Raw genomic sequence first — 11,993 nt, 5'->3', positions numbered from 1 at the left:
CTCCCACATACCACTCTGGTGTTTAAATTCCAAGTGGGTTTTATATTCAGTTCAATCTGAGATTGCTTCTCTTCTAATGAGCCAACTTTGCCTTTGTTCTTTTGTTTATATTCCCTAGACAATCGACAGTTCCTGAAAGTTGCAGTCCTGCTGGATGCGGAAGAGGGGAAATTTCAGGACAGTTCCTGAATATTCAGGCCTTCAAAGCCCCATTCAAGGCCAGCACAGTGCCTCCAGAATAAAGGGGGAGATAATTCACAGGTTACAATCTGCTGCAGATGAGAACACCTGTTCTCAGCTCAGATCCTCACATGGTCTCCCCTGCCCAGGGCAGTTCCCCTGCTGGTCTTCCACATGGGGAAGTGTAGAGGGGAAATTTTTCCGTAATAAGGGGACGATTGTCTGCTCCTCCATTTTCTTTCCTCATCAGCAGGTTGGGTTCTGAATTTTTACAATTAGAAATGAAGTGTTTAATTTCAGGTTCTATTCACCAGGACAGAGGAGAATATTATACTGACTGTAGGACTTCTCTCTTTTTTTTTTTTTTTTTTTTTTTTTTGCGGGGAGAAGTCCACAAATATTTATGGAGAATCTGCTATGTTCAAAGCCCTTTTTAAGAACTGAAGATTCAGCAGTTGAAGCAAACAAGTGCTCTGCTCTGGTGGAGCTGACATTCCCTGGAGCGAGTCAGATATCATATGATGGTCTGTAGGGCAGTGTGAAAGGCAAACGCAGGTAAGGGCCTAGAGAGTGACAGAGGTGGCATTTTCGACTGGCATTAGAGACAGGCACTGAGTTAGGGCGAGGGTTAGGAGTAGATACCTGAGGAGCTGATATTTGAATAGAAACCTGAATGAAGCTAGAGAATGTATTCTGAAGCATGGGGGGAAGACTCCTCTACTTGTCAGATTGGTCATCTCTGAAATGGGATGGGGTCTGCCTTCCAACCTCAGATCACACAGAACCAGCTTAACCCTGCTTCCAGATGCACATCCCCTCCATGTTCTTGAAGACCATCCTCGGGTCCCACCTGAACCTTCTTATCCCAGCAAATCTGACTGATTTTCCAGCCCAAAGTTACCTTTCAGAGTGCATTTACCCCAAACAAGACAAAGCAAAAAAACCCAGCCCCTCCAGAATCTGGAGTCAGTTACTAGATCTTTGATTCTTCTTCTTCTGCCATTCTTGATCCTTATGAGATTCTGGAGCTTCAGAGATAGATGGGCCCTCTGAGGTCAGATGGCCCAACCCCCTCATTTTATAAATGGGGAAAGTGAAGCCCAGGCATACGAAGGGCCTTGTTTTTGGCTGCTTACAGAGTTAGTTACAAAAGTGACAGAGTGGGGACACGTGTCCAGGTTTCCTACTGATCTCATGCTCTTTTTCCTTCCAGCCTCCAACACCCCAAATGCCACCTTTAATCCACATCTACTTTATGTACTTGGAGAATAACAACAATAGCTCATGTTTCCGCAGAATTTGGGTTTCCTCTTGCAATGTTGTTCTGTTCTTCTCCGAGGATGTATTCTGAGAAAAGAAACTCACTGTAGGTTTCTTTTTTTCTCTTTTAAACTAAATATTGTCTTTTATTTTACTCCAGGCTTTGTGCTAAAGGCTTTATACTCAGTATTTCATTTAACTCTCAAAACCCCTTTGTGAGACATTATAATCATTTTTGTTGAAAGACTGGGAAGCTCAAGTTCAGAGAGGCCGAGTAATTTACCCAAGATCACACAGCCAGAGAATGGTGGAGCTGGGATAAGAACTCAGGACCTGCAAACTCACCCACTAGGCTGGCCTGTTCTCCATGTCTAGCATCTGTCACCAGCCAAAGTATCATGCTCCTATTGGGACATTTGTCTCTTCATATTCATGGGGCTTCTTTCTCTTTGGCTATTTTGGTTACCTTTCTTCACCCCGATATCGTAGCAGTTGGCCATGCCAGGAGCCTACCATCCTCTAGCCTTTCTCTGCGAGGTTCCTGACCCACGGCTTGGGATGTTTAGCATCACCTGACCTTGGAATCCTGGCCACAGCTGATGCAATACAGAATAACTTAACCCAAAGCCTACTAGCTATGGGCTGGTCAGCAGCCTCTGAGGTGTTGATGCTCTGTCCATAGGAACACTGTGCTCTGGCAGGTGATTGGCTGAACCAATCAGACCTTTTCTCTTGGAGAGCAGTAAGATAGGGTAAGGCATAAGAATAGTGTTCATAATCAGAAGAGGCAGAAACACAGAAGTCCAAGGCTTATGGACAGATTAGACAAGAGTGTAAAACATTCCAGTGGTGGAACAATATCGTGGACTCCATGGGGCTTGACTCTGCAGCTCAGATGGTTTCTGCAGCTCAGATGGTTTCCTTACTTCTCTGTGAATTTTTAAAATAAACTTCTAGTAAGTGAGTAACATGAGTGTGTCTCTGTCCATGCTCCCCAGAAGAGGCAAATCAGCACTCTTCAGTCTGTTCCCCTTCAGTGCAGCAATTGGTTCAGCTGATCACCCTCCAGCACTGAGTCTCCACGTAGGGCAGAACTTCTACAGTCATTGGCCCCTGGTTAGACCTGAGATAAGTTTCCCCAAGGGAGGCTGAGAAACCATCTGGGCAGATTCCTGAGGCCCCCTTCAGACTTGATGGAGCAGAATTCCCGTGGGTGGCTCCTGAGGCATCTTACCCAAACTCCCCAGATGATTTTATTCTCAAGTGATTTCTATGGATCTTAAAGTTTGAAAACAGTGGCCATGGAGAGCTGTTTGTGGGTCAGATACTCACTCTGGTCCTACCAATTGTGGTGAGCATGCATGATCTGGAGTGAAGATCCTGCATTCTCTTTGGTCTAAGGACTTGCCTGTGGATCCTCCTTTTTGGGAGGTGGAGGTAGGGGACATTGGACCCCATCATGCAACCCTGCTGATATGTTTTAGGAACTGGTCATACCTGAAATGGCAAAATGCTACCCATGAACTGGTCATACCTGAAATGGCAAAATGCTACCCATGAACTTTAAAATATTTTGAATTATGTGCTGTCTCTTAATGACCCCAAGATTTCACACACACAGAAATCTGATTTCCATCTTTTCTTGAAAATCTGTGATATTTAGTAGCACTGGGCCTTCATTCTGTTTTGGCAACAATAAACTATTGCTGAATACAGATGCCATCTTCAGATGGGGCTTAAGTGCTCCATTTACTTCAGGGTCCCCCCTCTCCTGATAGTGTCTCCAAATTTGAGGCTGTCAGTGGTTCAAGAAAAATGGGAGTGATCACATTTTTTTGTGGATATGAAGAATATTCTCTTATATTTACTAGGTCAATTTTGTAACTGTCTTGAGAAAAATGCAACTCAAAATGGTCATATTACTCTGATGATGCTGGATGTCTGATCCTAAAGACATTTGGGTTGTGGTGCTTGACACTGATTCCCACATCCCTCCATGTGCTGTAACTGGAAGGCGAGAGTCCACCATAAAACCAGAGAATATCAGAATCTGATTGTGGAGTGCACCATCTTTCTTGTACAGATGGAGAGACTTTGGCTCAGAAAGACAAGAGCACTCCTGGATGTCACCCAGGATTTGGGGCATAGCCAGAGTGAAAGCTGAGTCCTCATTCTCAAGCTGGGCTCTTCTTCTTCTATAACTGGCACTATTTCCTTCAAAGTTTCTTTACACTTGGCCACATCCTTTTTTTTGTTTTTTTTGGCACGGGGCGGGGGTGTTCACTGTGTCACAAGTACAGTTCTAACTCAAGTGTCTTACAAATATTAACTGATTTAATAATTATCCTTATTTGACAAATGAGAAAATTGACGTTTACAAAGTACTTTGCTTATTTGTGAAAGAAAAGGAATTTGAATCCAGGTCTGGGCACCGTCAAAGCCTGAGGGCTTCCCCATGTTGCTGTGTAAATCAGCTAACTTACCAACCTGGGAGGTTGGTGCCATGCTGTTTCCATTTTATTATGGAGAAGGCAAGAAGGTAAGTGGCTTGCCTGGGATCGCATAGCCAGTAGTTGATACAGTCAGGACTAAAATCTAGGGCTGGCTCCAGGCTGGCACTTGTAACTGTGGCCACATTTGCTACTCTTCTGTACCTCATGTAACCACTAGAAACCTTCCAATGGTTCATTTCCATTGTTTTGTATGGAATCACTCTGTACAACTTAGTATCAATACATACATTTGGGTGTGTAGAGGGGATCGGTCTATTTTGTGGCACACTGAATGTAACTGGACAGTTTTGTGATAGTGCAGCATTTTGGGCCAACACATTGAGCAGCAGCCTAGACATTCAGGTGAGATGATGCCTACAAATGGAGAATCTGCATCCACAGACAAGAAGGGCCTTCTCCAGTGGCACATGGTGAGTGCCAATTCTCAAATGATTAGAGCCAACACTCTCTAGAGCCAGAACTAGAACACAGGGCCCTGACTTTTTTTCTGTATGATTCTTTCTCTTTCCAACATACAAAGTTACTTACCTCCTATTCAAATGTTATCAGTCAAATGCCATGAAATGCTGTGATTCCCTTCTGTCATCTTCATTTCACATTGTTAAAGATGAGAGGTATGCCTTCTCCTCACTTAGAACCCCAATACCTCAGAAAGTGAGGACTATATCAGTGGTTTTTACAACATACTCCAAAGAATCCTAAAGTTTCCTGTTAGGTCCTTGTAAGATTTTGAAAATAACAAAGTCTTTACCACCAAGAATAAAGATTCAAATTGACTTGATCACCAAGAATAAAGATTCAAATGTCTTTAGGATCAGACATCCGGCATCATCCGAGTAATATGACCATTTTGAGTTGTATTTTTCTCAAGACAGTCAGGACTAATAAAGATTCAAATGTGTTAATCACTCAATTACAAAACATATTTTATATATTGAGTTTAGTGTAATATATCATTTTAAAGAAAGAGTTCCGTTGCTAAAAATATCTTGAAAACCTCTTTTTGTAAATATCATTTGTCACAGAGTCACAGGATACATCTACCCAGAGGTAGAAAGTAAACGTGGATTCAAAGTCAAATATTGCAGTAAGGTAGAGGAAACCAAACTTTCACTTTGGGTTAACCAGGCACTTTGCTGAAAAATGATCTTGCCTTCTCAGCATCAGTCGGCTGGGACAATGGCAGTGTTTCTTCTGTCCCTGCTGGGCATGCATTGACCTGTCCATCTTTGCAATGCAGGCACTGGAATAGCAGCCATCCTTTGGCAGGAGAGTCTGAGCCTGCTGGAGGCTCTAACACTCAGGCCTGCTTATAGGATTCTCTATATCTCCACTCTGGGTTCTAGAACCCAGAAGCCTGGCTGCAGATTCAGACCCTGAAAACCTGGGGGTAAGGGTTCAGGTGGCGAGGAGGGGTGTGGTGGAAATGGTGCTATGAAGGTTTCTGGAAATATCAGCTGTAGCTTTGTGAGTACAAGAGATTAGAAAGTTCTGTCACACAGGAATGAACTTGAGAAAAAGCAAGCAGATGAAGCAGATACACACTCAGGCCCGTTCTCCTCTATCGCCCCAGCTCAGGTGGGTGGTACACACACACACACACACACACACACACACACATACACACACACACACAGGCTCATATTCAGATTTGGTTTGATTCAGCTGTAGTTCTTAGTAAAGTGTTTAACTAGTCAGGTCAGATACCCTGCTTCTCATCTCTAGCTAGCCTCAACACTTCTCCTGTGTTTATCCACAGCGGGTAAACACCTACAGGCTTCTCCCTGCTGCAGCATATGAGGCTGCCACCAGGCCTGGCCTCCCTGGCCATCTCACTCAACCCTCAAGCCTTCCCCATCTGATCTCTTCATGCCATCAAGGCCAGACTGGACATCCTCGGACACTAGCGATCTCAGAATCTCAGGCCTAGAGGGCATCGGGTCATCCACCGCATGCCTGTTGTTTGACATGTAGAGATGTTGGAGCCTAATATCTCAGGAGAATGAAGGGGAAGCTTTATCTTCCAAAAGGTCTCCCAGGATCTCTGCCTCAAGCTGGAAGCCTGTCTTAAATCAGATTTCACAGATGGCAGCCCATGGGCTATACCAGCCCCACACACATTTTGTTCAGTTCATACACTGTTGGATGCCACAATATTATCTTGTAATTTAAATTTAGAGTAAACATTTTAAAATGGAAAATTTTATCCCTCCAAAGTCCAGATTTCTAACTTCTCTTAAAAATATCGTACAGTGTGACAACCTCATCAAAACTCCCAAGTGGAGTAATTTGCTGAAGGTGAATAGCCACGTTCCTTTTAGGTGGAGAATTAGCTTAATTCATTTCTCTCCAGTTGGCCTATAAAGGCATTTGTATTTGCAGCCTCTGCCTCAAATAAAAATAAGATAATATTAATAATTGTTGATGCATATTGAGTATTTTACCAGTACTAAATACCATGCATATGTTAATTCTCAGTAAAACTCTATAAGGTAGATTTATTATCATTCTCATTTTACAGATGAGAAAGCAGGGTCTTGGATGAGTTAAGAGAGTAGCCCAAGGTCATACACGTAAGAAGAGGAAGAGCTTGGATTAGATTTACCCAATTCTAGAAACTATGCTGACCCTAAGGCCTAGGTAGTCTTCTTCCATGGAGGTGACTCTTGAAATTTGTCCATTCCTTATCTACATTTGGAGTTTTGGTCTTTGTTTCCAACAGTCAGTGAGACTTTGGTGCTTTTATGCCTACAAGCATTCACCAAATGGGGAATCTGGGTCATGACAAGATGAGACGGCACTCTTCTCCTTTCCATACCCCCAAGCCCCTCTGCTCCTCCTTCCGACTTCTTTCCTCAGGCTGCAGCAACACCATCCTTCTTTCAGTCAGCCATGCAGTCACTTCAACTTCATTTCTGACCCTCCTCTTCCCTGCTTATGTGTTAAATCAACATCTGGTGTTACACTGAGTCTTGTTTATACTTTATCCATGTTTTTGGCTTCAGATCTTTGTTTTCTGTCTCCCTTCCACCTCAAAACCACTGTTCAAGACATTGCTGTATTAATCTTCTTAAAGCATCGGTCAGCCCACATTATTCACCTCCTTAAAAACCACCATTGACTTTCCACTGCTTGAGGGAGCCAGGCCCCTGCTCTTTGGCATGGCCTTTGAGAACCTTTATAATACTGGGGAAGCTTCTCTAGGCGTAGGTTCTTGGAATTCCTCTTTGTATTTCCAGTCTGCCAGCTAAACTGAGCTATTCACAATTTCTCAAATGTCCCTAATGCTTTCCATGTCTAAACACCTGTCCTTTTTGTTTGGAATGCCCGACTACTAAGCCTTCCTTGTGGAATTGTACTCCATCTTTTAAGGTCTAGCTCAAATGCCACATCCAGAAAACATCCCTGAACAAAATGCTCCCCATTTATACCACCCTCATCCCTGTTCCCTGGACAGAGAGGAAATGCTATTTTACAACAATTTATGGAATATCTATTATGTGCCCGGCACTGTGGGATACTTATTGATGCACTTTTACAACTTTCAGCAAATACTAAGTGCTTACTATGTGGCAGACACTGTCTTAATATAAGAGGTGCAAAACTCACAACTGTAATATAATATCGGGCAGTGATAAGTGCAGTGAAGAAAATGTGAAGCAACTGAATCTGATTCACATGGGGTGATAAGAAATGAATAAGGAATCAATAAGGCCCACCAGGACTCATGGCACCAAGAGATGCCTGCTGCAGAGATGTGCAGGACTAACTGGCCCCATCTAGGAGCAAAAGTTCAGCAACAGCCTCTGTCAATTCTGTGGCTCTTCCTGCACCCTGACCCCATCTTTGAGGTTGATTGGCACTGTGGCTGCTGGGTGTCTTTATGAGCTCTCTTCAAGAGAAATGCAGCCACGAGGAGGATCAGCTTTCAGGGTCTGTAGAAGCAGGGGTTCTCCACTGATGCATTCTGGAGACTGGGTTCCAGAGTGAGCATCCCCACTGTTGGAGGAGGAAATGCACAGCCAGACCACTGGGCAGTATGGGTTAATGCAGCCAATCCGAACAGAGCCGGCCGATGAGGGCAAGAGGCTGATCATTCCTGCTACAACACTCCCCAGAAGCCACTGAAGTCTGTTATCAGGATTGCAGACTTTAGCTGAGAATAGCTCAGGTGAGTTGGTCCCGTGGAAATCACAGGCAAGCTGGCTGCCTCCTGGGTGCTCCACTCCTCAAGTCCCTCCCTGTGGAATGTCCTGTCCACTTTGCTCGACAATGATGATTGGTATGATGACAATTGCTATGATGGTGATGATGATGATGATGACGACAATGTGACCACAAGGCTCAATTACTGAGGGTCTCTGCTAAGTGCTTTATGTGCTTTCTGTCACTTAATGCTCACATATAGTCCTTGAGGTAGGTACTGTCATTATCCCTACTTTACAGATGAGAAATCTGAGGTGTAGAGAAGTTAAGAATTTTGCACAGAGGCACACCTTGTACATGAGGGGTGTTAGAATTTCAAACCCAATCAGATGCTGGACTCCAGAGCCCCTGTGTGTTTAACTCTGTAACAGTATAGTCTCCTGTGCTGTTGAAATTTTATCTGACCCCAAGGCCTCATTCAAAAAACATCTCTACCACAAAGCATCTTTGATTATCTTTTTCATGTCTGTGTATGGCACACATGACTGACCTCAGCAGTAGTTGTCATTCATCCATTCAACATTTATTGCGTATTCATTAGGTGGTATATGGACAAATGCTATTTTTAATTTTAATTCCTGAGTATTTTAATATGTACTTAAATAATAGTTAACACATCATACCTGTGGGCTTGTAAATGTTTCCACCTGGACCGAACTAAAACATTATGCTAGAACTGAAGTCATTTTAATGAGGACCATTAATTACATGATTAATGGGTCAGGGGATCTCTAGAAAAGGTTATGCAGAAATGGCTTATGTCTTGGATGCACTGCTCTCATTTGTGGAATCTCTAATATGATTCAACAATCTCATTGCACAATGAGAAAACTGAGGCCCAGAGTTTCAGGTGACCCACCTATGAGCTCCTAATAGTCAGAGGCAGATTGAAGGAAAGCCTCCAGGGCACCAAATCCCCAGGCCAGCATTTCTTTCTATAATGCCATTAGTTTTTTTGCTTTCTACCTGTGCAATTTTAACCTCAAAGGGCAAAACAATTAAAACAGTTCATCTGAGTTCATTCTGGTAGCAGAGAGAACCAGCAGTAACTTCATACACCCATTTAGATTGCTGTCATTTAACAAGGACTTTTACAAGTATTTTCCTTAGAGTCCTGTCTCTGTTTATACTTATAAACAGAAAAATTTTTTTCAAGATGCTTGTCATTCCTCCTACATTGTTAGAGATTTGCTTGTATATAGTCTCAGGAAATGATTTGATGTTTTCCCCTGGGAGTTTATTCTACTTAGCTAGACTCATAAGAGAGAATCAACTTTGTATGTTATGAGGCCTCTTTCGATTTGCGTTGACATTGTGTGTGCTGCTCTGACTGCCAAGTTGAAATTGAATGGTGTATAAATATAAAATGACTTCTTTAACTTTTCCACCTAAGTCAGCCCACTGGGGGAGCACATTGCTTGGATCTGAATGCATCCCTTTCAGAGGGACACAGTCTAGAAAGAGGGTGACAGGACAGGAGGAGACCACAGCCCTATCAAGGGAGCAGCAGCTGACGGGACTGGGGTTAGCTGGCCTGCAGACTCGAGGGGCCATCCCAAGGTCACTATTAGCAGCTTGTTGAAAAGCTGTCATGAGGCAGGGCAGGGCCGGCACACTGTGCTGCATGTCTTCAAAGCCCTGGGCTGCAGACGCCACCTGCTACTTCAGGAGTTGGGGTTGGGAACAGAGTAAGCAGGTGGGCACCTAAGGAATGTGAGGAGGGGAAGGCAGCAGCTCCAGGGAATTGTTGTCAGGTAGGAATGCAGGCTAGAACTTTTTTAAAAATATGAAATCTAAGTTTTTAATGGTGGCAATAAATTTTAAACACATTTCAATAGGTTGTGTGGCCAAACAAAACACATCTGTGGGTTAGATCTGGCCTGCAGACTACCATTTTTTAACTTGTGCTTCTATGGGTCATGAATTACTTTAGTATTTCCAGCTGCTGATTCAGTACTTTAGGTCCATGCATGGATTCCCCCTTTCTTACGTGGCAGTTCCTGGGATGTGGTCCTGTGCTCACGGTTCAGCGACTTTGGAGAGTATTTTCACCACTCTTCAGGGGATTGTGTGAGACTTGGACAAGAACTCTGAAGCTCCAAGAGCTGGGGACTCCTTGTGGGGTAAAGGGAGGGTCAGGCGATTCCAGGCAATGTGGCGAGGTACCATGGTACCTGGAAACATAATTGAGACAGAGGCAAGAGATCTAAGTTTTCACACTACCTTTGTGATCCCCTAGTTGTGTGTTCTGGGATAAGTAACTTCTCTGGGTCTGTTTCCTCTCCTTTAAAATGAGAGGTGGGATTGGATGAGTTTCTGCGATTTTATTACAGTCACCCTTCCTCACTCGCAACCCCAATTCTATAGGACTTCCAAGACCCCACATCCAGTATGCCTGTCTGAGGTGTGTTTGCAGCAATCTGAAGAACCCACTCTGCAGAGCCAGCTGGGTCAAGTTGCCCTCTCCCTGTTACCCTAGGGTTCTCTCTGCCTCAAATGCCTTCCTACTTTCTCTACCCATGTAACCCCTACCCATTCAATCATTCAGCAAGCCTCTCCTGACCCAGGTCAGGTCTATTTCCCAATCATATGCACCATTCCATCAGAGTACTCACTATAGGCACACTACTCATTTATTTGTGTGATCATCAGATCAGCGTTTCACTGGGTTAGATTGTCCTGATGGTCTCTTCTCACCCTGATAATCAGTGATTCTGAGACAGTCAACCAATGAACAGCAGTGCACAGAGCAGTGGCTCTCAAGCTCTATTATTTCCCCCATGCACTCGAGAGAGTACGGCACACATCCAGCACAAATCTACTGGGTTGAGAAGCTCATATAGAGGTTAAGAGCACAAACCTGGTCTTGACATTTCCATCTGCTGCTTTCTAGCTTTGTGGCTCTTTCCATAAGATGCACTGACACCCAGCTTAACCATAGAGTGATGATTCATTTTTGTTGTTGTTGTTGTTTTTGAGATGGAGTCTTGCTCTTGTCACCCAGGCTGGAGTGCAGTGGCATGATCTCGGCTCACTGCAACCTCTGGCTCCCAAATTGAAGCTATTCTCCTGCCTCAGCCTCCTGAGTAGCTGTGATTACAGGCACCTGCCACCATGGCCAGCTAATTTTTGTACTTTTATTAGAGACGGGGTTTCGCCATGTTGGCCAGGCTGGTCTTGAACTCCTCTTACTTATATAATTCTTGAAAAGTTATTTAAAAGTAAAACTACATGTCTCAATAGGCTGATGTAAGATTAGGTAAGATGTTGTTTGAATAGTCTCTGACAAAGAGTAACGCTTAATACATGGAAGCGGCTATCATTATAATTATTATTAGGTGGTGATGGTGGGAGCTGCAATGGTGAACACACAAAAAGTAAGATTAAAAATTGGTCTTTACAATAAAAGAATTTACAGAGAAGGCTTTGATTGATGGAGAAAGTAGAGTACAGAGTGGGACATTCAGGATACATTGGGAAACCACTTCTCCTAAAATTTTTTCTGGATTCTAAGTGCTCACCTCTTTACATTCCTAAGGAACCTCAGGTGATCTGCCCACCCAAAGTTCTGGGATAACAGGTGTGAGCCACAGCGCCCGGCCAAGTGATGGTTAATTTTATGTGTCAACTTGACTGAGCTATTGGGTGCCCAGACATTTGGTCAGACATTATTCTAAGGTTGTGTGTGCTGATATTTCTGGATGAGATTAACATTTGATTTGGGAGACTAAGTAAAGCAGATTGCCCTCCCTAATGTGGATGGTTCCCGTCCAATCCATTGAAGACCTGAATAGGAAAAAAAGGCTGACCTTCCTCCCTATAATAGAAAATTCC

General features: G+C 43.6%; 1 protein-coding gene across 4 annotated transcripts in view; it reads right to left on the bottom strand.

The window, feature by feature from the left end:
- ADRB2 (adrenoceptor beta 2) overlaps positions 1 to 11,993 on the bottom strand; it is a 139,195-nt gene that overhangs the window by 90,255 nt on the left and 36,947 nt on the right. The window contains exon 2 of one of the 4 annotated variants that reach the window (XR_001717389.3): positions 10,150 to 10,333. The exons of 2 other annotated variants lie outside the window; for them this stretch is intronic. Coding sequence is in view for 1 of the 2 variants with exons in the window: in XM_016952804.3 (XP_016808293.1) it covers positions 10,218 to 10,333 (116 nt within the window). In the remaining variant the exon portion in view is untranslated. Of the gene's footprint in view, positions 1 to 2,893; positions 10,334 to 11,993 lie in introns of those variants that run through there. One more of the 4 variants, XM_016952804.3, reaches the window with a different exon arrangement.

This window comes from Pan troglodytes, chromosome 4, assembly GCF_028858775.2.
Source record: "Pan troglodytes isolate AG18354 chromosome 4, NHGRI_mPanTro3-v2.0_pri, whole genome shotgun sequence".
In the NCBI taxonomy this organism is placed as follows: Eukaryota; Metazoa; Chordata; class Mammalia; order Primates; family Hominidae; genus Pan; species Pan troglodytes.
This window is presented reverse-complemented; position numbering and strand designations above follow the sequence as displayed.